General features: G+C 42.5%; 1 protein-coding gene across 1 annotated transcript in view; it reads right to left on the bottom strand.

Annotated features, from left to right (window-relative positions):
- Positions 1-26,068, bottom strand: part of GBE1 (1,4-alpha-glucan branching enzyme 1) — a 252,679-nt gene that overhangs the window by 170,513 nt on the left and 56,098 nt on the right. Inside the window, exon 3 of the mRNA XM_075333081.1 lies at positions 6,443-6,612. Coding sequence (XP_075189196.1) covers positions 6,443-6,612 — 170 coding nt within the window. The remainder of the gene's footprint in view (positions 1-6,442; positions 6,613-26,068) is intronic.

Raw genomic sequence — 26,068 nt, forward strand, 5'->3', positions numbered from 1 at the left:
ATGTCTGTTCTTTTGCCCATATTAATCTTTTCTTTTTATTAGCCAGTTAGCCAGTCTCAGATATGGCTTTTTCTTTGCCACTCTGCCCTGAAGGCCAGCATCTCGGAGTCGGGTCTTCAGTGTAGACGTTGACACTGACGTTTAGCAGGTACTATTTAAAGAAGTTGCCAGTTGAGGACCTGTGAGGCGTCGATTTCTCAAACTAGAGTCTCTAATGTACTTGTTTTGTTGCTCAGTTGTGCAGCGAGGCCTCACACTTCTCTTTCTACTCTGGTTAGAGCCCGTTTATGCTCTCCTCAGTTTCTTGGCATTTTCTCGCATGGAATATCCTTAATTTCTAAAAACAAGAATAGACTGTCGAGTTTCACATGAAAATAATCTTTTTCTGGGCCATTTTGAGAGTTGAATGGAACAAACAACAGTAATACTCCAGATTCTCAACTACCTCAAAGGAAGGTCAGTTTTATGGCTTCTCTAATCAGCAAAACCTTTCAGCTGTGCTAACATACTTGCACAAGGGTTTCAAGGGATTTCCAAACATCCATTAGCCTTCTAACACAGTTAGCAAACACAATGTACCATTAGATCACTGGAGTGGAGGTTGTTGGAAATGGGCCTCTATACACCTATGTAGATATTGCATTCAAAACCAGACGTTTGACGCTAAAATAGTCATTTACCACATGAACAATGTATAGAGTGTATTTCTGTTTAATTTAATGATGGCTTGATTGAAGAAAAAAAAGTGCTTCTCTTTCAAAAATAAGGAAATATTTAAGTGATCCTAAACCTTTGAACTGTAGTGTTAAAATGTATATTTATTTTTTTTTCTCCTTTCAATGGGAGACTTCAGAAAGAAAAAAAAAAAAAAGCGTATGACAGGAAAATAAAGGTGATTTTTGCAATTAGTAGCTCAAATTGCATAAGATACACCCAAAACTGTTCAGTGAGCAACAGTTTTGGGTGTGTGTATCTTATGCAATTCGAGCTACTAATTGCAAGAGTCACCTTGATATTTTCCTGTCATATGCATTTTTTTATCTGAAATCTCCCCTTGGAAGGAGGAAATTAATAATATATCTATATATATCTATATCTATATCTATATCTATATCTATATCTATATATATATATTCTATACCACACACACATATATATACCACACACACATACATAAGCATGTGCACACGCACACACATATACATATGTATGTGTGTGTATATGTTTATGTATATGTGTGTGCAGAATATATATATTATATATATATATACACATACATACACACACACACATATATATACATATACATACACATATACATATATATTATACAAATACATACATATACATTATATATATATTAATATTATTAAGATTATACAAATAGATATATTATATTATCTACATATACATATACACACACACACACACTAATTTAAAAATATCATTGGTCTGTTTAAAGCAGTGACAATCTGTCACTCATGTTATTGTTTATCCCTTTGGTATAATATTCTGTATCACATATCTCGAATTATAATGAGTATTACCATTTAACTTAAGGTCCAGTCACACTAAGCAACTTACCAGCGATCCCAACAACGATAGGGATCGCTGGTAAGTTGCTAGGAGGTTGCTGGTGAGCTGTCACACTGCGACGCTCCAGCGATCCCACCAGCAACCTGACCTGGCAGGGATCGCTGGAGCGTGGCTACACGAGTTGCTGGTGAGCTCACCAGCAACCAGTGACCAGCCCCCAGTCTCCTAGTTACAGCACACATCAGGTTAATTAACCCGATGTGTGCTGCAGCTAAATGTGCACAGAGCAGGGAGCAGCGCACAATGCTTAGCGCTGGCTCCTTGCTCTCCTAGTTACAGCACACATCGGGTTAATTGCCTGATGTGTGCTGCAGCTAAATGTGCACAGAGCAGGGAGCAGCGCACAATGCTTAGCGCTGGCTCCTTGCTCTCCTAGTTACAGCACACATCGGGTTAATTACCTGATGTGTGCTGCAGCTACATGTGCACAGAGCAGGAGCCGGCAGCACAGGCAGTGAGAGCAGGAGACTGGTATCAAAGGTAAATATCGGGTAACCAAGGACAGGGCTTCTTGGTTACCCGATGTTTACATTAGTTACCAGCCTCAGCAGAAGCTGGCTCCCTGCTCACTGCACATTAGTTGTTGCTGTCTCGCTGTCACACACAGCGATCTGTGCTTCACAGCAGGACAGCAACAACTAAAAAATGGCCCAGGACATTCAGCAACAACCAACGACCTCACAGCAGGGGCCAGGTTGTTGCTGGATGTCACACACAGCAACATCGCTAGCAACGTCACAAAAGTTGTTCGTTACCAGCGATGTTGCTAGCGATGTTGCTTAGTGTGACGGGGCCTTAAGACCAAAGCTGCAAATTAAAGACAATGCCCCCCTGGAGGGTACTTCAAATGCACTGAAAACTTTTCTAATGTTTCGGAGAATGTATTTATTCCAGTCTACCAAACATGGTTGTAATTCAGAGTGAGTTTTCTCCATTATATTTTTCTAGACTCCTTTGTCTAACAGATTAGCCTAAAACAATAATTGTGTCGCACGTTTTACTTTCATCGTAAATCAGATTCAGACTCCGTTGAACCAGCACTCACATTGCTGTACAAATGCAAACAAAAATATATTAAATATGGTTCGTTGGATCAATTATTTTTAGCAATGAACCCAACTTCAGACAGGATCATTGGGCCTTTTCCATTTTGTTCCTCATGAATAGCTTTGTATATTAAACAAAATAGTAAAATTAAAATCGTAACAAAAGGCAAAAAAAAAAACACAACCCAAGGCAAATACATTCCGTAGGGTTAGACACATGGTGGTGTGTCTGTGTGTGTCTGTGTGTGTCTGTGTGTGTCTGTGTGTGTCTGTGTGTGTCTGTGTGTGTCTGCGCGCGCGCGTGTGTGTGTGTGTGTGTGGGGGGCAATTAATTAGGATGCAACACATTTCAACAAGCATGAAGCAACGTGGATCATTTTGTCTCTATGCTGTTTTTTAACCCTTGCAAAATCAAAATTAAAAGCTAAAATATGGTTTTATGCCATAGTCCGTGAAAATGTTGTTTCACCCAGCCTTCCCACCCCCAGATGTAAAAGCACCAACATGCAGCCACTATTCCCTGGGCTTGCCGCTTGTCTTTTATAACCAAACATCTAATTTACCAAATAGAATATTACTTTAGTTTTTCATAGTAGATTGATACCAATATTAGTATAGTACAGTGTTTTTCCAAAAATAAGACCTTGCCCCAAAATAAGACCTAGCAGGGATTTTCAGCATATTTAGTGCATGGCTTAAATATAAGCCCTAACCCGAAAATAAGTCCTAGTCGCGGTTCAATAATGAAGTGTCCGTGCAGCTAAAAAAGTTAAAGAATACTGCAGGACACTTCATTATAGACCATGGACACCCTGCAATCATACTCACCAAACGCCGAGCAGAGGACCTGCAGTGATCGCACCCCGGCACATCAGATCACACACACACACACACACACACACACGCACACGCACACGCACACGCACACGCACACGCACACGCATACGCACACGCACACAAACAAACACATCCATCCATCCATCAGATCGCACACACACAATCAGATCGCACCACCGCACACATCCGATCTCACACACACACTCACCACATACAGCGACAACGATTTCTTCTGGCAGAATCCTAAGAGGCGAGGCAGTGCAGTGGAGCGCAAGGACCTGCCGCAATGCTACCTTACAGGACCTGTGGACACGTTACTTTCTCTCATCATAACCTGCAGCTGGAAGCTATCTGTAACGCTGGATGTGATGTTTGTGTGTTTGTGTGCACGTCAGCCAGAAGCAGGGGAGGATGGCGTGCAGCACACACCGGAGATCACAGGGAGGATCTGGGAGCCACGCAGTTATCCAGGCCCTGGTAAGTATGAGTCTCCTGAGAAGTGGGGTGTCTGCTTTTTGTGGGGCGTAAACTTACCCCCTACCATGTTTCTCCAAGAATAAGACCTTCTCCAAAAATAAGCCCTAGTGGGGTTTTTGGTTTTGGAGGGGGGGCAAAAAAAAAAAAAAAAAAAAAAGTATAAGACATTGTCTTATGTCTTATTTTTGGAAAAACACGGTACTTACCCCTGGACACAGTCATTATGGGCAAAATAAATACCTTATTTTTCCAAAAATAAGACCTCCCGGGTCTCCGTTAAATAGGAACCTGACAGCTGATACATGCTGCTCGATCCATGGACACCAGGCACTCAATGCAGGATTTTAGTCATATAAAAAATTTAACTCTGAGAAAAACAGTTTAATGGCTGCCGGGGACTGAACTGCACGGGATGCTAGCTGGACAGGAGTGACCCCGGAGACCCCGGCGGTATGTCCCACATAGGACATAGGCCTATCCCTATACATGCACACAGGTAGAGACCTATCATTCCAAGGCAGTAGGGAGGAAGAAACCAGTAGGGACCTGCTCGCCCACCTTGTCACCCATGCAGATTGGTCCCCAGAAACTATTAGGCCCTGTGCGCACACTGCGTTTTTTTTGCCACGGATTTAACATGTTTTTTTGGTGCAGTTTTTGTTCATAACCTTCCTGCAGTCTTTGCCCAGCAACGTCTATGAGAAATCCAAAATGCATTTTTTTTCCTTACAGGTTTTGCTGCAGAATTTCTACAGGAAAAAGAAGTAGCATGTGACTTCTTTTCTGCATTTTTCCCTTTGTTCAATGTTAAAAAACCACAGGGACAAAACCGCAGGGACAAAACCGCAGACAAAAATGCGGTACATCTGCACCAAAAACAATATATATATAATTTTATTTTTTTGGGAGTAGTTTAAGAACCTACATTATGTGGCAGGGGCATTGAAGAAAAGCCCTACTTTATTTCAAGTGTTAATGATTATAATGATTACAATGTAAGCTTTGATTTATATATTTAATAAATAGAATTGGTTACTTTCTTCTGAGCATAAGAACGTAGCATAAAATTATTAGTTTTTTTAATAAAAAAAAAACACTGAAAAAGAGCAACTCAAAATATTGTAAAAGGTGTTCCCTTTTTGGTAGAACCTATATTGCATATTAAACTTTTTTTTTCTATTTTCTATGAGGCATGGCAGCAAATAGCAATTCTAGGTTTTTTCTTCTCTCATGCTATTTTTGTTATTTTTTTTTTTAGAAATTGTACACACTGTGTTCCCCACAAGGTGTTTTAGGACCTTCGGGGGTCTTTTGAACACAGACATTTGTTTTACTGTGGATTTCCACTGTAAATGAGGATGATATATTAGCCTCAGTCACAGGAGAAAATCTGTCTATTCCATGCCCAGTAGAGTTAATTGCGCTTCCTATGATTCAGTATCTTCTGTTCCCTCCTTAAAACGTAGAGATCACATGATTTCTGGTTTCAGAGGAGAAAGCACAGTAAGGGGTGCTTCACACACAGCGAGCTCGCTGCCGAGATCGCTGCTGAGTCACGCTTTTTGTGATGCAGCAGTGACCTCATTAGCGATCTCGCTGTGTGTGACACTGAGCAGCGATCTGGCCCCTGCTGCGAGATCGCTGCTCGTTACACACAGCCCTGGTTCGTTTTCTTCAAAGCCGCTCTCCTGCTGTGACACACAGATCGCTGTGTGTGACAGCAAGAGAGCGACAAATGAAGCGAGCAGGGAGCAGGAGCCGGCGTCTGACAGCTGAGGTAAGCTGTATCCAAGATAAACATCGGGTAACCAAGGTGGTTACCCGATATTTACCTTAGTTACCAGCCTCTGCAGCTCTCACGCTGCCTGTGCTGCCGGCTCCGGCTCTCTGCACATGTAGCTGCTGTACACATCGGGTTAATTAACCCGATGTGTACAGCAGCTAGGAGAGCAAGGAGCCAGCGCTAAGCAGTGTGCGCGGCTCCCTGCTCTCTGCACATGTAGCTGCATTACACATCGGGTTAATTAACCCGATGTGTACTGTAGCTATGGTAGGAGAGCAAGGAGCCAGCGCTCAGTGTGCGCGGCTCCCTGCTCCCTGCACACACAGCTGTGCGCTGGTAACTAATGTAAACATCGGGTAACCATACCCGATGTTTACCTTAGTTACCAGTCTCCGCAGCTTCCAGACGGCAGCTCCGTGCAAGCGCAGCGTCGCTTGCACGTCGCTGCTGGCTGGGGGCTGTTCACTGGTCGCTGGTGAGATCTGCCTGTTTGACAGCTCACCAGCGACCATGTAGCGATGCAGCAGCGATCCTGACCAGGTCAGATCGCTGGTCGGATCGCTGCTGCATCGCTAAGTGTGAAGGTACCCTAAGTGATTCGTAATCTGTATACATTGCTTGTTCGGAACTGTGTATACAGAGATAGAGACGAATAGAGATTGAAAATCTGATAGAGTGCAGCTATGAAATTTCATATACTTACTGAAATCACCAGTAAGAAAAACCCCTTCAGCCCCTGGAGCCCATTCCTTGCAATAAATCCCACCATCGGGCTGGGTATGGATGCCAAACGACTGATAACTTCTTGAGAACTTTTCCAGGCCACCTTCACATCCTTCAAGTTTATTCAAAAGTTCTAGAAACAGAGCATACCTGCAAAGCAAGTAGTGAAAATAAATACACATTTTTAGTAGTAATTACTTTGTAATATTTTAAAACTAGACTAAAACTTTTTAATAATTGCAAATCATTTTCTGTACAATGTTGACCAAGCTTTTGTTTACAGCACGTATGGGTATGCTAGACAGGCGATGACTTGTTGACTTCTATGGGAGAGAACGGAGACGGAGACTGAGCCATATTTATATTATATATATGAATGATTATATTATATATATGAATGATTACACTGGGGCACGCAATTTTTTTTAGGAGTTAGGTCAGACAACTGTTCTTAATTAATTTTTGGATGATGAATCCAGAAATGATCTCAGTTTTTCTCTATCACGTCAAGTTTTTGAACTATAGGATTTTTGTCTTCTCAAAAATATGTAAACTACTGTACCTAAAAAGTGTTGTTTTTTTTTTGTTTTTTTAAATAGTACAAACATGAACAAAAAATGAAATATATAAGAAATAGGCATGACAAATATGTTTTTTAACACTATCATGTTTTTTTACAAAGGAGATATCTATATCTATATATATATATATATATATATATATATATATATATATATATATATATATATATATATATATATATATATATATATTGCAAGTATTTTAGGTAAAAATGTACATTTATAGCTTTTTCTGAAGTGTTTAACTTGAGGACAATCACGTTTGATGCTCCAGCAATAGTAAGCCATCATGTGTACATCCCATCTACCCTGGTAACAGTCTTCCATAACCTTCAAATCTTGGTGAAATCGTTCACCATGCTCATCGCTAACAGCACCAAGATTTTCCGGAAAGTTGGCAAGATGGCAATGCAGAAAATGTAGTTTAATACTCATGTTGCAACCAAGCACTTTGTAGCTCTCCAATAGTTTCTGAACAATTTCTTTTTAATTACTTGCACGTGTATTTCCAAGAAAGTTCTTGACGACGTCTTTGAATGATAACCAAGCATTCTTCTCAAGATCTGACATAGTCCCAGTGAAATGTTCATCTTTGATGAGCTGTCGAATTTGTGGACCATCAAACACACCAGCCTTGATTTTTTCAATGGACAGTCCAGGAAGTGCCAACATGATGTACTTAAAACAGTCGCCGTCAGTTGGCAATGCTTTTACAAATTGCTTTATGAGACCTAGTTTTATGTGCAGAGGAGGGAATAGTATATTCTTCCTGTCAACAAGTGGCTGATGTAGAATGTTAGGATCTCCAGGTTTAAGACCAGATCTTTGAGGCCAATTCGACTCAACCCAATGCGTTTCTCGAGCTCTGCTATCCCACATACAGAGAAAGCAGGGATACTTTGTGTACCCACGTTGCTGACCAAGAAGGAAGCAAACCATTTTAAGGTCAACACAGATGATCCAATTGTGTGTGTCATGTTTCAATAACTCAATAACTCTTTACATCTCCATGTTCTTCACGAAGAGAGACAGAATGCCCAATAGGGACTGCACCAAATAAATTGCCATTATGTAGAAGGACACACTTAAGACTCCGCTTTGAGCTATCAATAAACAGTCGCCATTCATTTGGATTGTACATTAAAAGCCCTAATTCTTGTAGTAAACCAGGAATATTATGGCAAAACACAAAACCGCTGTCACACCGAAAGTACTGCAAAAATGTACTTTCTCTAGTACGAAAGTATGATACCTTCGCTCCTTGTTCAAGTAACTGTTTCTCATTCAGCCTTGATGCTAGTAATTCTGAAGCTTTTTTTGATAAGCCCAATTCACGTGCTAAATCATTTAACTCGTGCTGATCAAATACCTTACGAACTGAATCCTTGTGAATTTCAAATTCTGCATCATTGCTGTCACTGTGTTCGTCAACATCACTCAGAACTTCTAGAGATGGTAGCTGTTCACTGGCACTGGAATTTCAGCTGAATGAGGCATTGGTCTGATAGCTGTCGGTAGATTTGGATATTCTATTTTACTTTTATTTTTCCTGTTAAATCCTGATGTTTTCACTAAACAGAAGTAACAGTCTGTGGAATGACTTTTTTGCTCTCTCCACACCATGGGGATACCAAATGCCAACTTTTCACGTATTCCTTTGGTCCACATCCGTAAACTCTCGACACACTGCTTACACACTATGTGAGGGGCCCATGGCTTATCTTGATCACCGAGTTTTACTTTAAAATATGCAAAATATGCTTGTTTGACAAATGCACTGATGTTTGCCCTTTGAACTGGAATGGTGAAAACACCACAAATATAGCAGAAGGAGTCAGGGTTGTTTAGGCATTTACAACGAGAGGAAGAAGGAGCAGACATGATCTGAAACAAAGGAAATATGTACGTAAGAAAATAAAAACACTGAGATGGAAAGTTACAAGCTTTGAAAACTAACAAAGAAAAAAATCATAAAAGATATATAAATTACAACTAAGCGCCAAATGTAAAGAGAAAAGCCATCACAAATCCTATTTATTCCTACTATGATACATTTTTTTGTGTAATGATATTGATAATTATGACGTATTGGGAGCTGCACACACCTCTCACCACACTGTCTCAGTTGTGACTACTCTTACAAGTTGCCACGTAGCTCTATATGAGTCGAATTGTACTCAGATAACAAGTCTTATTACAGAAATCAGTGCAATTGTGCTTCTATGGCAGGTAAGTTGAGGAGGAAAAGCTTGACGTGATAGAAAAAAAACTGACTACATTTTTGGAATCAGCATGCCAATTTTAGTATAAATCAGCTCAAAAACCTAACTGAACAGAAATTTTTCTTCAAATTGTTCCCTAGTGTATTATTAATTATATATATATTAATATATATATATATATATATATATATATATATATATTAATATATATATATATTATATATATATATATATATATTATAGCGAGGTGGCGACCACCAATGTTGTGGATGGTCGCAGTGGAGAAGGATCCCCCTGCGATATTGAACTGAAGGTGTGACTGTGGGACCTGTAGTTCCACAGAACTTGGGTTGTAATTAAGGGTTAGGTTCCCTTTAAACTGTGACCAGTGTGATGGACAGAGCTGGAGAATCACATACCTCCACCTGTGGGTGTATCCGGTTGGGTTTTAAGAGACTGTTAGTTTTAGAAACAGGGGGAAGCCTGAGAGTGCTGCACATGGAGGATGTGTGCTGGAGATCTCAGTCTGTGTGAAGACTGAAGAGAGACTCCTGGAAATAAGTCCAGGTGAGGACTGGGGAAAAAACGGCAGCCTGACTGGAGAGGGCTGGAAGTGACTTGTGTTCGCTGGCTGGAGCCAGAGTGTGGAGAATCCACTATGGACATTTAATTGGACTGGAAGCCCACGGTATGTGGATGTTATATTTTCCTTTAAGCCAGGAGAGGCTTTGTTACATTTTGTTTAGCAGTTTATGTTGAGTCTAATAAATAAACGGCTGCATTTTATAAGAGACGGTGATACCTATGCTGTCTAAGCTGCCTAGCGCCGCTGCAAGCGAGTGAAACCCCCGGGTTGCGGTAAGCAACATTTACATATGGTGCTAGACTGCGGGCAGCAATCCAGGCAGCACGTCTAGCAACTGCAGAGGTGTTGTTCCTGTGGATCAGCCGGGTCCACAAAGGTTTTTTTTCTCTACTGTCTACACACTGCAAGGAAGTGTTGCCTGACGGCGCACTCAAGCGGCTTGCGGTGGATCGGCAGGTCCACGAAGGTCCATGGGAGCTGAGCGACCATGACTGGAGCAGCTTGTGTGGATGAGATACTGATAAAGTAGCTGGTGCGGGTCGGTGAGCAGCGACTGCAGGAGACTGGGTGCCAGGAGGTAAAGCAGCATGAGCTGCAGCGGCGACAGGAGTCGCTGGCAGAGCGTCTGGACTTGGTGGCGCTGGACAAGTGGGTACAGTCCCTTGTGGGGCCAGTGCACACACAGGGTGCTCAGAAGGATACCTGGGGCACCGGAGGTACTGTGTGGTTTGGGACATGCGTTTTCCATGGAAAGGCCATGGAATGTACCCTCTCGGGACTGGGTTGCCCAAAAGGGGGTGGAATCCCATGAAGGGGTGGTTGCCCAAAAGGGGGTGGAGGATCCCATAGACAAGGGCGCAGTGGCGCAGATGGACAGAAATCAAGCACAAGGGTGTTCATGCTGCAGGTGTCCTGTCTGCAGTGTAAACCACCCATCTGACGATAGGCCACGTCTGTGTACCGTGGAAGTGGATGGAGAATCCGTAACTGGACTCGTAGACTCACGGAGTTTGGTGACCCTGGTGAGGGCCACAACTAATGTCTACCTGATTCCTGGAAAGAAGTTCCACGCCAACTGCACCCACAATAATGATAAAGAATACCTAATGTCCAGCATGGTCATTAAGACAGACAGGGACATTGGTTCTCATGATGTTGGTGTAGTTTCAGATTTACAGCACCCAATTATTATAGGTTGGGACGCTAAATTATTTGTGGACTTGTGGAAGCAGGGGGAAGTGTCCGGGTGCTTGTGTAAGAGCCGGAACGGTCCAAAGGAAGCTCCACCACAGCGGGGAGTAAAAAAAGAGTCCTTGTGGGGTGGTTATGTGTGGTAAGGTGAAGATAGCACCCCCTAAAGTTAACTGTCCTAAGTTAGGGGGGAGCAAAGAAAAAAAGGTGGACATGCCCAACTTAGTGACATGATGGGTAAGAAAATAAATGACAATATGACCGTTAGTGACGGGGGAGCTCCAGAAAAGGGAGCCAACACCTGGTTAGGTGGGAACACGTTAGTCCAGGACACCAGGGCGAGTGACGACTCCAGTAAAGACACTGACTCTACTAAAGTGACAAACAAGTACAGTGACGTACTGATGAGCAAAGAGGGGAAAACCTCCTCCTGTCGCCGAAGGCGCAACAGGCGTAGAGAGGTGGCGCAAGCTACAACCTCTGAAAATATGGTCCAGGTAGAGACAGTGTCATGTATTTCTGCCCAAAGTGTGGATTCCCTTCCAGATCTGAGTGTGCAGAGAAGGTTGAGAAAGGCACATTGCCGATAGCAACCGCTAATGTAGAGTCGGACAGAAAAATCATGCAAAAGAAAGAGGAGCCTGAGCTAGAACTGACACATTGTAACGACAGAAATCAGCAGGGTGAAAATGCAGAAAAGGAGCTGACCAAAACAGTAGTGGTGATGTCCCCTATCATTTCGTGGTGTGAAGCTGATGGTCTGGTCTGTTGAGTGAGAACACTATAGGAGAAGAAATCCTGGAGGCTGTTGGTGGAGGAAAAATCCACAAAGGTCATGGTGAGCAGACCAGTGATCCACCCAGTGCTGGGGTGAATAATAGTGCAAACGGCACAAAAGCTATAGACTCCATAGAATCTGAGGTTGAAGGTATGGAGTGCAAGAAAGCCTCTGAAGTTGCAGAAAATCAAGAGGAAATTGAGGGAAATGCTGCAAAGTCCCAAGAGATGGCTGAAGCTGCAGAAGTTGAGAGAACCCTTAAAGTAGGGAAATCTAGCCCAGAAATCCCATCAGCAGCTGAGAGCTTAACTGAACTTACTGGTAAGACCAAGATGGAGGCCATAAAGATGGACTTGGTTCAGAAGATTGAGAATCTGGAGGTCAAAGATGAGGAAAAATTCAAAAGGCTCTGAGGCTATGGAAAATCCTGAGGAGAATGCAACTCCAAAGGTGGAGCCTGTGATAAGAAAAGAGGATGGATGTGGAAGACCCAAGGAACGGTCCCATGGCCTTACAGGTAAAGAAATTCGGCCAGTCTTTAGGTGCATGGTAGAAGTCCCTGCAGACTTGAGAAAAGCCTGTGCCAGTACATGAAAAATTCAAGACGGCCGTAGGAGCCTATAAAATGTACTTTGCCCCAGAGTCTTGTCGGTTGGTGGTATGCTCTGTAAGTGATGTCACAAAGAAGCGGGTGGCTATCCTGAGTGGCATGCACCTACAGTGTCTTCGCTCAAAGTGGCTCATCTCTACAAAGATGGAAGAAGACAGCAGAAGATTGGTGCATATGAAGCAGCTCACCACAGCATTTCAGGAAGTGGTGGTTGTGAAGAAACCATTAATTGGGCTTGCAATAAGAGCGCTGAGAAGTAACATTCAGCAAGCCAGGAAGGTTCCAGGTATTACAGCTATTTAAGTGGAAAAAACCAGTGGAACATTCCAAATCTATGGGAAAACTGCAGAAGCAGTCAAGACAGCTCGAAGGTTGTTGGAGGTTGTGGAGGAGGTCACACAAGTGCCAAGAGAACTGGTCAAGAAGCTGATTGGAAGAAATGGAAGCGTTCTGCAAGAGATGGTTGATAAGTCCGGTGTTACGAGAGTAAGAATTGATATTCATAATGAAGCCAAGATACTCTGTGAAGTTGGTATGGTTCCATGTGTCATTGTGGGAACAAAGGAGTGTGTTGAAAATGTACGAGTCCTCCTAGAGTACCGCCTGGGTTACCTGGAAGAACTAAGGCAGTTGAACCTAAAAAGGCAGAATATTGCAGAACAACTCCATCAAGTGGGTATGAGGTGGAGACCGCTTTCAGGCTGAGCCAGGAGAAGGGTTACCCACCTGATAAAGGTGTTGCTTCAGTTGGCACAGAAAGTAGGTCCTATAATGAAAGGAACCAAGGTCATGGAAGACCTAACTACACTTTGGGCTATAGCATAGACTCTGAATGGTCCAAGTCCTCTACTCTAAACTCCAAAAGAAAAGGATGAAGGGAGTGATGCATCTACAGCGAAGGATGGTCTTGAGAGAACACACCAACAGAGCGATGACAACTGAAGACTCCATCGCAGAACAAGCCATAGTAAATCTGCAAAAAGAGAATGCAGACGGTCTAGATATAGCAGATCGTCTATCCGCCCAGTGCTGTGGTGCCCAGACAGTAGCCCTTCTAGTGGATTAGATAGCTCGGAGTCAGACCAGACAGTAGTTTCGACTGGAAGAGACTTTCGCTACTACACTAGCCGTTGGAGACAGTCATGGAGAGATAGGTCTGACCGGGGGGCGTATCTGACAAGGGGGTTGACTGAGACGAGTCTGGTGACAATGACCGACTTTATGTCAGGAGCTAAAGCTCAAATTTATCAGAGAGGGCCCTCTCGACTTGTAGGGCAAAGTAACACTAATGCCCTGTCTCAGGGCCCCTGTGGGTTATCAAATGTTCAACCCTACAAGTTTGAACAGAGGGGGGGGGGGATATGTGAGGTAGCGACCACCAATGTTGTGGATGGTCGCAGTGGAGAAGGATCCCCCTGCGATATTGAACTGAAGGTGTGACTGTGGGACCTGTAGTTCCACAGAACTTAGGTTGTAATTAAGGGTTAGCTTCCCTTTAAACTGTGACCAGTGTGATGGACAGAGCTGGAGAATCACATACCTCCACCTGTGGGTGTATCCGGTTGGGTTTAAGGCCATGTGCCCAAGGGACGCTCGTACCTGCGTATGTATCCGCAGGTACGGCCGCATGTTTCCTGCAGCTGCCCGCCGGCATCCGCAGCTATTTTTAGCTGCGAGTTTCCAGCGGAATAGCTGCGGGAAACATGCGGAGTTTCACGCGACTTACCTGCGGACGTCCCGGCCTCTATCTCCATAGTGGAGGGCCGGGATCTCCGCAAGTAAATCCGCATGAATAATTGACATGCAGTTCGGGATCTCCGCAGGAGATTCCGCAGCCGCACTTTCCGCAGCGTGGACACAGACACTCCCAATGTCCCATAGGGTAACATGGGGAGTGCCTGTACATGCTAGAACCTGCGGATTTATCTGGAAAATCCAGAAAAATCTGCAGGTTTTCCGCGGAAAACTCCGCAGCAAAAAGCTCCCGTGGGCACATGGCCTAAGAGACTGATAGTTTTAGAAACAGAGAGAAGCCTGAGAGTGCTGCACATGGAGGATGTGTGCTGGAGGTCTCAGTCTGTGTGAATCAATGTAGTAATAATTCTGGCACACTGAAAAAATTCATGACATGTGAAGCAATATTTTGAATGCTGAATCAATTTATTCGTGCACAAAGTTGACGATAATTCATCCACAAGGTTGACAATAATTCATCCAACGTTTCGACCGTAAAATTTTTTGGTCGTTATCAAGGATCAATATTATCTATGTCAACAATGCGAAAGTATAGGCTCAATGATAAATGGTCATCGCCTTTAAATGTAATGGGATCAAAAATTGTGATCCTCATGCATTTGTCAGTTGACAATGAACAGGGTGGTTGTTACCATAGGACTTGAAGTGACAAGTATAAATAGTAGTTTCTGGATTATTAGGCAGTGACCATGGAAACAATGTTTGGAATTATTCTGACTCCCTCACTGAGAGAATCTCAGTTGCCTCAAAATGTTAGAAATGAAGGATGCACTTTTTGCAGCGTTTCTAGATAATGGCTATTGGGTACTATTTTCATAGGGAAAAATTCGTCTGCCCCTTTAAGATTCTGAGGTATATGGAACAACATGCAACATATTCTCAAGTGGAGTGTGGGAGAGAAAATATCTCTATGATGGTGGTATCGGGTATAGGCCCCTGGATGGTGTGTGAAAATCCAGAAAAATCTGCAGGTTTTCCGCGGAAAACTCCGCAGCAAAAAGCTCCCGTGGGCACATGGCCTAAGAGACTGATAGTTTTAGAAACAGAGAGAAGCCTGAGAGTGCTGCACATGGAGGATGTGTGCTGGAGGTCTCAGTCTGTGTGAAGACTGAAGAGAGACGTTTGGAAATCAGTCCAGGTGAGGACTGGGGAAAATACTGCAGCCTGGCTGGAGGCTGCAGGTTGCAACCACAGTGACTTGTGTTCGCTGGCTGGAGCCAGAGTGTGGAGAATCCACTATGGACATTTAATTGGACTGGAACCCCACGGTATGTGGATGTTATATTTTCCTTTAAGCCAGGAGAGGCTTTGTTACATTTTGTTTAGCAGTTTATGTTGAGTCTAATAAACGGCTGCGCTTTATAAGAGACGGGGATACCTATGTTGTCTAAGCTGCGTAGCACCGCTGCAAGCGAGTGAAACCACCGGGTTGCGGTAAGCAATGTTTACAAAAATATATATATATATATATATATATATATATATATATATATATATATATATATATATATATATATATAATATATAATAATATATATATAATAATATATATATATAACTATATATATATATATATATATATATATATATATATATATATATATATATATATATATATATATATATATATATATATATATATATATATATATATATATATATATATATATATATATATATATATATATATATATATATATATATATATATACACACACACACACACACACATACACACACACACACCACTGTTGTTTTCAGACCAAAACACATAACGTGGAAAAGAAAAGGAGAACAAGGTTTGTTTTAAAAATAAATTTAAAAATAAGCAAAAGAAAAAAAAAAAAAAGTAGTCATGGTGCACTGTTCTGGGTAGGATCTTCTGCGGAGATTTTTACAAAGGTAACGTCTCCCAATTATGTACTTATGTCCCCCACCCTGGTAAAATATGTGGTCCATCCTGATATATACAGTATGTGCCAATTCTGGTATATACACAGTCATGGCCGTAAATGTTGGCACCCTTGAAATAGTTCCAGAAATTAGAGAGTATTTCTCCACGAAAACAATGGAGGGAAAAAAAGGCAAATTTGACATAAATTTCACACAGTTCTCCAAAAATGTTACAGACAATTGTTGGCACCCTCAACTTTATATTTGGTTGCACACCCTTAGGAATAATTACTGCAATCACTTCCTATAACCATAAACAAACTTCTAAAACCTCAGCTGGAATTTTGGACTCTTTTGCAAACTGCTCCAGGTCTCTCATCTCAACACCAATTTTAAGATCTCTCCACAGGTGGTCAATGGGATTAGCTCCACTCATTGCTGCCTCTTCAGAACTCCCCAGCGCTTTGTTTCTATCCATTTCTGGGGCCTCCTTGAAGTATATTTAGGATCACTGTCCTTCTGGAAGACCCATGAGCTAGGATGCAAACCCAGATTTCTGACACTGGACACTACATTGCGAAACAATCTTCAGATTTAATGATGCCTTGCATAGAGTCAAGGTACCCAGTGCCAGAGGCAGCAAAACAATCCCAAAACATCTCTGAACCTCCATCACATGAGACTGTAGGTATTGTGTTCTTTATTGAAGGGTGAATGAGGCCTACAAAAAGGTAAACCGTAGAATGATTTGCTATACCAAAAAGCTCAATCTGTCCACAAAACGCTTTCCCAGAAGGAATTTTGCTTATTCACGTACATTCTGGCAGACTGCAGTGTAGCTTTTTCATGTCTCTATATCAGCAGTGGGGGCCTCCTGGGTCTCCTGTCATAGCATTTCACTGAAATGTCAACAGATCAATCGCGTTGATACTGACGCTCCCTGAGCCTGCAGAACAGCTTTAATTTTTTTTGAAACTTGATTGGGGCTGCTTATCAAACATCCGGACTATCCTATGTTGCAACCTTTCATCAACTTTTTTGTGCTGTCCACATCCAGGGAGATTAGCTACACTTTGTTAGTTCTAGATTATGTTAAACACCGTGGACGAATAAACATCAAGATCTCTGGAACAGGCTTGTAATCTCGAGATTGTTGATTTTCAACAATTTTGGTTTCCAAGTCCGCAGACAATTCTCTTTCTCTTCTCCGTGCACAGTGTGACACACACACACACACTTCAAAGATTGAATCAACTTCTCCCATTTATATCTGATTTCAGGTGTGATTTTCATATTGCCCACAATTTTTAATTGCCCTAGGTGAGTTTCAACGATCATAACATTGTGTGTACACAAGATTTCTGGCATGTCAGGTTTTGCTGTAACTGTAGAAAGCAGCTTTTTATTAGCATGTATATGCGTAAAACCAATAGAAGAAAAAAGAATTCACAGAAAAATAAAAAGCAGCATAAACAAACACTGAATGTAGCCTTAGTCTGTTAATAAAAGTTAAAATATACAAAGCTAGACAAATGTCTATACCGGTTTTATTAGAAGATACCCATCTGTTGTGCCGATGATTGGACTAAGATAACAGATTTACCATATATTCCAAATCTTATCCTTTTTCCCCCCTCTATAAAATATAATTTATTTCTTCAGTCCAAACAGTGGACTTCTCAAGCACAGATCAATTCATTATTGACTACGTACATAAAAGCAATTATACAAGTCAATAACAGATTATCGGGCAATTTATCAGACTGTGTCTGAAGAGACCCAATAGGTACTTGGCTGTGGGGGATGACTACCTAAGAAGACTTCAATGTTCACATGGCAGCTGATAGTCCAAAAAAACCCTGTCACCCCACTAGTGCCAAACAGTGGCTGCCCTCTAAGTGCCAAGGTGTTACTGAGAACGGCGATAAATGGTTATGATAGGCCAACAATATTTGATTTGTGGAGTTGTGACACCAGACATCCCTGCCGGTCATTAGTTCTCGGATGCTGCTGGAACACAACAACCCTATCATTTCTACATTGGCTGTGGCTGGGTACTGCAGAATCACCTCCTAATAAGATGACTAGGGGGTAGATCTAAAGTACCTGGCTATGGCCACCAGAGTTTTGGAGGGAGCTGTTGTGTTGCAGCAGCTTCCAAAAACTTATGGTCGCCACCAGTAACAGCTCACTGCAGCCCCTACTATCAACTATTGATAGCTTATCTTAAAAAGGGAACCAATCACCAGGATTTTCACATATAACCTAAAGCCAGTGCAGTACTGGCACTATCAGGCTTATTCTATACATGCAAAATCTAATAATCCCTCCACCGAGTATAGGCGTGTAACCCGTGGAGAGAAAACGTGACCAATAAAAATTAGATATAAAAATATTTTATAAATAAAAAAATTAAAATCATGCAACAACAACATCACAAGAAAAGTAAGAGACAGGGAAATTCCCAGCGGAAGACAAAATCCAAAAGTGACAGTGCATGTACAGAACCTTTTACATAATACCAAATAACGTACATTAATAAGCAAGTGCCAATAGTGCTGTGCAAAAAATGCCAACAAATATATTTATAATGTAGGTTAGTGGTAGAGGTAGAAAAAGGGGAGTGTACTGTGTAAATATAATATATTATATATATATGGTATATTAGTGCCCTCCACAAGGTGAATGTATGGGTGGGGAGCCGAAGGAGTAAACCTGTGGGCAACAACGGGGGTGGGGGTTATGTGTGTGTGCTAGATTTAGCAGAAAAATCGCTGTGTGAGTATACCTCTGAGTAAGGGTCTGTACGGTCCAAGTGGTCGGGACATCTGCTGCCAGCCCCGACACGTGTTTCGTGACTTCCTCAGGGGGTGCTGATTCTATACATACCTGTAATGGTCAGCTCGGATGTTTAGGTTTTGAAATCCAAGAAAGTGAAGTTTCTAAAATGAGCTGCTTCTTGAGTGACAGTTGCACTGGAGCAGATAATATATTCATAGTTATCCCCTCCCTCTGTTAGAATTAGCAAATTAGCATAAGTATTATACAAATGACTCACTTTGTCTAGCAGGACCTGTGTGAGGTCATACCCATGTGACCAGAAGGGGTGGGGCCTCAGCCAAAGCTGGATACTAGGTCACATGGGTATGACCTCACCACAGGTCCTGCTAAACAAAGTGAGTCATTTGTATAATACTTATGCTAATTCTAACAGAGGGAGGGGATAACTATGAATATATTATCTGCTCCAGTGCAATTGTCACTCAACAAGCAGCTCATTTTACAAACTTCACTTTCTTGGATTTTAAAACCTAAACATCCGAGCTGACCACTACAGGTATGTATAGAATCAGCCTAATAGTATAGCACTGGCTTTAGGTTGTATACAAAAATCCTCGTCATAGGTTCCCTATAAGTATTAATAGTGGCCAAACTCTAGACTCGGATCAGTGAGGTTGTAAATCCTATGGAGACAGGAGAAGGCTATATATCACAGGCAGCACTCGTCATCAAAGTGGAATTCCAGTTACCTTCACTCTCTCCTAGAAATATATTAGACCAGAAGTTTGGACACACCTCATTCAAAGAGTGTTCTTTAGTTTCATGACTCTGAAAATTGTAGATTCACATCGAAGGCATCAAAACTATGAATTAAAACATGTGGAATGAAATGCTTAAAGTGTGAAACAACTGAAAATATGTCTTATATTCTAGGTTCCCCAAAGTAGCCACCTTTTGCTTTGATTACTGCTTTGCACACTCTTGGCATTCTCTTGATGAGCTTCAAGAGGTAGTCACATGTGTTAATTCATAGTTTTGATGCATTCAATGTGAATCTACAATTTTCAGAGTCATGAAAACTCTTTGAATGAGAAGCTGTATATTATATTATTATTATAATATATATATATATATATATATATATATATATATATACACATACACACACACTCATACATACATATATATCTCTAGATGTCAGCCAGTATATTCCTACCAACAAGGTTGTCAAAAATGACATTATGCTGACAGCAGACAAGCGCTAAAGGGGTCCGACAGCAGCCATAAGCACAGCGATCTGCATTATTAATCAGATTTTTCTAAAAATAAATTTAGCCTAAAAAAAGTAAAATAATAAATCTCCTTGCAGACGACTTGCTCACAACCAAGAACTTCAGCTGAGAATTTCAAGTGTTTAATTTATTCCTTTTAGGTAACCTGGCACAGAATCAACCAGGACATTCACGTGGGTGAAAATCAATCTGCACAAAATTACTAGTTCTCATTGATTCTAATTTGGTTTTGCAATTTTAGCAATAGGAGTTTAGCAATCAGCAGAAGTTACGAAGAGGTAATACACTCGCATCCTCTATAACCATCAAATCCGCACAGCCAGAACACAATCTTTATGGGAAGTCTGCTCTTTCAGACATTTTACTGAAAAGTGGGAAAATTTGCTGCTACATAACTTGCTGCCATTTGCCTTCTCGGATAGGAAAAAGAGCGGTAAGTTATAGTGTGGATAGAATAAAATATTTAGGCCCATAATACCGTAACTAAAAACGCATAATAGGCAACAAATCTTTACATTTGCTCACTTCAACTCCGCTACTCGATATTTGTCAAATGTTGCACCTTAATGACAAATTTGGTGCAAATTATGCCAGAGCCTTTTTTCCAATACTTTGATGTGCCTTACTGTACTTAAGGAGTGGTTCACCCATATTTTTTTGTCTAGAACGATATACTGAGAAACAATGTTTCTCTCAAATACCTTGTGTTGGCAATAGTGCCTGTGAGAGGCGCTATTGCAGACTGCTGTTTCCCGCGCCAGTGACGTCACGTCAAGTGCCGCACACGTCACATCCGTGCAGCCGGCTGCATTCTTTCAGACTCCCTAAGCTGTGAGCTGTGTTTCACCGCTTGTAACAGCCCGACTGCTCCCTGCTCCCTCCTCCCTTACAGCACAGCCAGTCTTATTCCTTATCCCTCCTCCCTCACAGCACAGCCCGTCTCCTCCCTTCTCCCTCACAGCACAGCCCGTCTGCTCCCTGCTCCCCCCCCTCCCTCACAGCACAGCCCGCCTCCTCCCTTCTCCCTCACAGCACAGCCCGTCTGCTCCCTGCTCCCCCCTCCCTTACAGCACAGCCCGTCTGCTCCCTGCTCCCCCCCTCCCTCACAGCACAGCCCGTCTGCTCCCCCCCTCCCTCACAGCACAGCCCGTCTGCTCCCTGCTCCCCCCCCTCCCTCACAGCACAGCCCGTCTGCTCCCTGCTCCCCCCTCCCTCACAGCACAGCCCGTCTGCTCCCTGCTCCCCCCCTCCCTCACAGCCCGTCTGCTCCCTCCCTCCCTCACAGCCCGTCTGCTCCCTCCCTCCCTCACAGCACAGCCCGTCTGCTCCCTCCCTCCCTCACAGCACAGCCCATCTGCTCCCTGCTCCCCCCTCCCTCACAGCACAGCCCGTCTGCTCCCTGCTCCCCCCCTCCCTCACAGCACAGCCCGTCTGCTCCCTGCTCCCCCCTCCCTCACAGCACAGCCCGTCTGCTCCCTGCTCCCCCCCCTCACAGCACAGTCCGTCTGCTCCCTGCCCTGCCCCCCTCCCTCACAGCACAGCCCGTCTGCTCCCTGCTCCTCCCCTCCCTCACAGCCCGTCTGCTCCCCCCCTCTCACAGCACCGCCCGTCTGCTCCCCCCTCCCTCACAGCAAAACGCTGCAAGCCAGAGAGGCGACGCACTGTGCTGTGAGGGAGGAGGAAGCAGTCGGGCTGTTACAAGCGGTGAAACGCCACTCACAGCTCAGTGAGTCTGGAAGAATGCAGCTGGCTGCACGGATGTGACGTGTGCGGCAGATGACGTGACGTCACCGGAGCGGGGAACAGCGGCCTGCAATAGCGCCTCTCAGGCACTATTGCCAAAACAAGGTATTTGAGAGAAACATTGTTTCTCAATATAATATTGATCTAGACAATAAAAAATATGGGTGAACCACCCATTTATTTAAAGACTGAGCCGAAGACCAATGTTTCAATGTCAAACTAATGTTATAAAGGCATATTTTGTGCATAAAACTTTAAATTTAAACCTAAATTAAATTAACAAACTTGTAGGTTTCAGGCCTTTTTAAAGATGGATAAGACTTGTCTAATATACAACTTCATTTTTTGTTTTAGTGGAACTGCAAGAAACATACTGTATTTCACTCCAAAAACATTAACTATGTCCCCACGTCATGCGTTCATTTTAGAGTAGGCACAAAAAAAAAATATAAAATAAATTAATTTACAGATCTTGGTACTGAGCTTTAACTCCATCCTTTTACAGATAAATGTATGGTGCATTGTTACAGTTTGGGAACCTTGGAAGACAGTAGCAATTAATTACCACTTATGTCTTCACTTTTACCAGCTACATTGTGTTCAGTGAGTGCTCGAATTAAACAGAAGCATGAGCACCGCGTATGCCTCTGTAGGACCTGCCGATCACATGATCACAGGCAGACTGGCTAGCATAGCAGATATGTGAGCGCCTAGAAGATCCAGATTACCTCTGTCAGTGGCAAGGAACATTCCCCTGTAAATGAAGGCTCCAATGGCTGCAGAGGGGGAGAAAAAAAAAAAACAACATAGTGTATGTACGGTATGTGTACATATACTGTATGTTAGGGTGTTCCATTTTTCTGAAGTTAAAGGGAACCTGTGACCTAAATTTTCGCTATGAAGCTAAAAGATTTCCCTTCTGCAGCTCCTGGGCTGCATTCTAGAAAGGTTCATCTTGCTACTGGCCCTCCTTTCACACCTAAACAAACACTTTATAAAATCTTACCTTTTGGTATGCTAATGAGCTTTGCTGGCCACGCAGGTGGCTGTATTTCTTCCGTTATTCCCCCTCCTGCCGCTGTCCCCCTGTGTTGATTTACATCGATGAGGCCGCCGCCCTCCTGTTACGCAAGGCTCCTGAAGTCTCGCACATGCCCAGTGGCACTATCGCGGGACTGAGCGCTGTTCAAATCGCTAGCGCCAGTGATGTAATTGCGCAAGCGCGAGATTATGGGCGGCGCTGTGAATGTCATCACTTGCGTAATCCAAGTACCCGGCGCCATGTTTCTAAAGCCCGCTGTACTTAGTATTTGGCAGGAGAGGGCGGCGCATGCATCCTCGCTTCTTCAGATCCCGTTGTGACCGCGGGAGCGCGCGTGGTCACAAAAGGACTGCAGAACAGCTGATGAGAGGACGCGATTAGCTGCAGGTCCACGCCCGGACATTAGGAGAGAGGTGCACATGTCAATCAAAAAGTCCACGAATTTTCAAACTTTATAAAGTTGGATTTCACTGACTAAACACCCGAACTGCCCACTAATGGTATGTACACAATGTGCCTGATAGTGCCAGTACTGCACTGGCTGCACCTTATACATGAAAATCCTGATGTTTGGTTCCCTTTAAGGGTGGTGAATGACACTGCGGAAAGGGGCACTGCTCTGATAAGTTTAATAATTCAATCAGAGATGAACAACAGAAACAGTTCTTAAGAGCTGTCGAGTATCATAGAAAAGCCGTCACCAACCGAACAAAAAAAAAGGAGTTGCATTTTCACAGCACATTAGTGTAAATCATTTAATACGTATGATACTGCCTATCAATGTTACTGTTTATGGTCACTATTATTCTAAGTTTTCAATTGGTTGAATTTCTAATAAAAAATACTTAACATCGAAAATCTGTTTTTTTGCGTACTTTTATTAAACTGATAAAAGTGTGCAACCTCTAAATATTGCTCGATAGTCTTGAAATTTGGCATATATACTTTTAACATTAGCGAGCCTCCGGGGCGTAAGCAAAGTCTGCAAAAATTTGACATTTTAATTTTTACCATACAAAATGAAACACCCTAATATATAATATATTGGAGAGATAGATAGACACACACTTCACAGAACAGTGATGATAACCCCCGAGAATTAGTTTGATGCATTATAATTATACTAAAAGGTGAATAGTAAAATCTATACATAAATAGCATAACTGTTGTCTTCTATATTTACTATAATAATACAATATGAATCATACACCGACTACACAATTTTAGACGGTACCGTATTTTTCAGATTATAAGACGCACTTTTCCTGTCAAAAATTTTGTAAAATGAGGGGGTGTGTCTTATAGTCCGAATGTTTGTTTACCGAGGATGGTGGAGCGGGGGTCGCAGAAGCAATATTATGGGCGCGTGTCGCTGGACGGCTGCCGGGCACCATCTTTAAAATGTTGTCGGTCGGTATAGACTTTAAATAATGGCACCCCTGAGTCAGCACAAGCGCAGATGGATATCTCGGCTCAAGATCTCAATGGCGCACACACAGTCTCCGACCCACTGATCTCCCAGCAGCTGACTTAAGCAAAATGGCGCCAGGAGGTGGCGCATGTGCAGATGAGATCATGAACTGACAGCTCCATCTGCGCACACCGCCGACTCCGGCGCCATTTCTTTGAAGCCCGCACCCCCGACAGTTTTCCGGAAGTTGGCTGTCTCACTGCGCCCGCAGTGAGCATCTGGGACACCAGCCATGACGCCCCGATAGCATCACCCTACTCCACCACCGCCTCTACCTCCTTTGATCCAGCTACATCGCCGTTGCCGCTCTCGGTAAGATATCACCGGATTGGAGGATGGACACCCACCTTTTTTTCTCCTGTAGATTTGGGGTGAGTCTTATAAACCGAAAAATATGGTATATGTTCTCTGAAACTTTGCAGTCTTCCAGATAAAACCTACTTCTGAAAGGCCAACAAGAAGACTGTCTTTCTTGATTAATTTGAGGCATGTCCACTGCAGGCATCACACTATGTATTAAGGAGAAGAATTTCTTCAGCTCACCTGCTGCCCGGGCTGCTGATCCTTGCGGGGGGCCCAGGAATCCACCGGTGAGTCCCAACCGGGTCAGAAACAATGGAAAAGGAAGGAAAGGATCCGGCAACAACCTCTTCTTAGAATAAAAACATCATAATCTTTATTTCAAAGTATTAAAAATACCATCCGTGAAAACCGAACGAGATGTTAATCCATGGGAGCTTTACCGCGTTTCGGACTTCAGTATAAAAACAAAAAGAGTCCTTAATCATAAGTTATCCCATGTACACCACAGAGCTACTAAAATAGACTGGCTTGTCAAATGGACACAAGGGAGGGGCAGGCCTTACCTAATTACATGCATCTACAGGTGAGTGCTGCACAACATACAAAATCAGTGTCAGCAGTATAATCAAGTGATAAATTGGGTTTACAAAAATACATGTATGTAAATACGTCAATCTGGATATATGCATCCAATGCTGGAAGAGCCAATCTGATAAACAATAATGTTGAAGGATAAAGAAGAAAATAAAAAATATTGTATATATAAAATTAAAACTAAATTATATATAATAGAACACCCAAATATAGGCATATATGCACATAGGAAAAAAAATAAATAAATAAATATATATATGCACATAAAAATATATATGAATTTGGATTAACAATGTACAAAAATCCAAAATGTATCCAAAAATATGTATATAAAGAGTGGCTCATCCAACATAGGGAAGAATCCCCGACAAATGTAAGGATACAATCCAACCATATAAGCGCATACAATATGAAAAAGATCCAAAATTCTAAAGTATGAGCAGCATGTCCAAGAAACGACAATTAAATGGCTATGAGCAGTTTTCAACACTAAATCCACCAAAAAGAAACATATGAGGAATACCCATCAAGGGATCTCCAGACAGCAAGACGTCCAAAAAGGGAGCTGATTCCATGTAAAGATTCATTGTAAATCTCAAATTGAGAGAATTTCCATTAAAATAAGTATTGAGAGCCTCCATGGCCTGCTGGGGGGAATCATAACTATCTGCTTTACATATCAAGATCTGGTTACCAAGAAATTAAATCTAAAAATGGGTGGTTACTCACATAGATCTATTGTTCCTCCCAGTAGGCCATGTAAA

This window comes from Anomaloglossus baeobatrachus, chromosome 2 (assembly GCF_048569485.1).
Source record: "Anomaloglossus baeobatrachus isolate aAnoBae1 chromosome 2, aAnoBae1.hap1, whole genome shotgun sequence".
Taxonomy (NCBI): Eukaryota; Metazoa; Chordata; class Amphibia; order Anura; family Aromobatidae; genus Anomaloglossus; species Anomaloglossus baeobatrachus.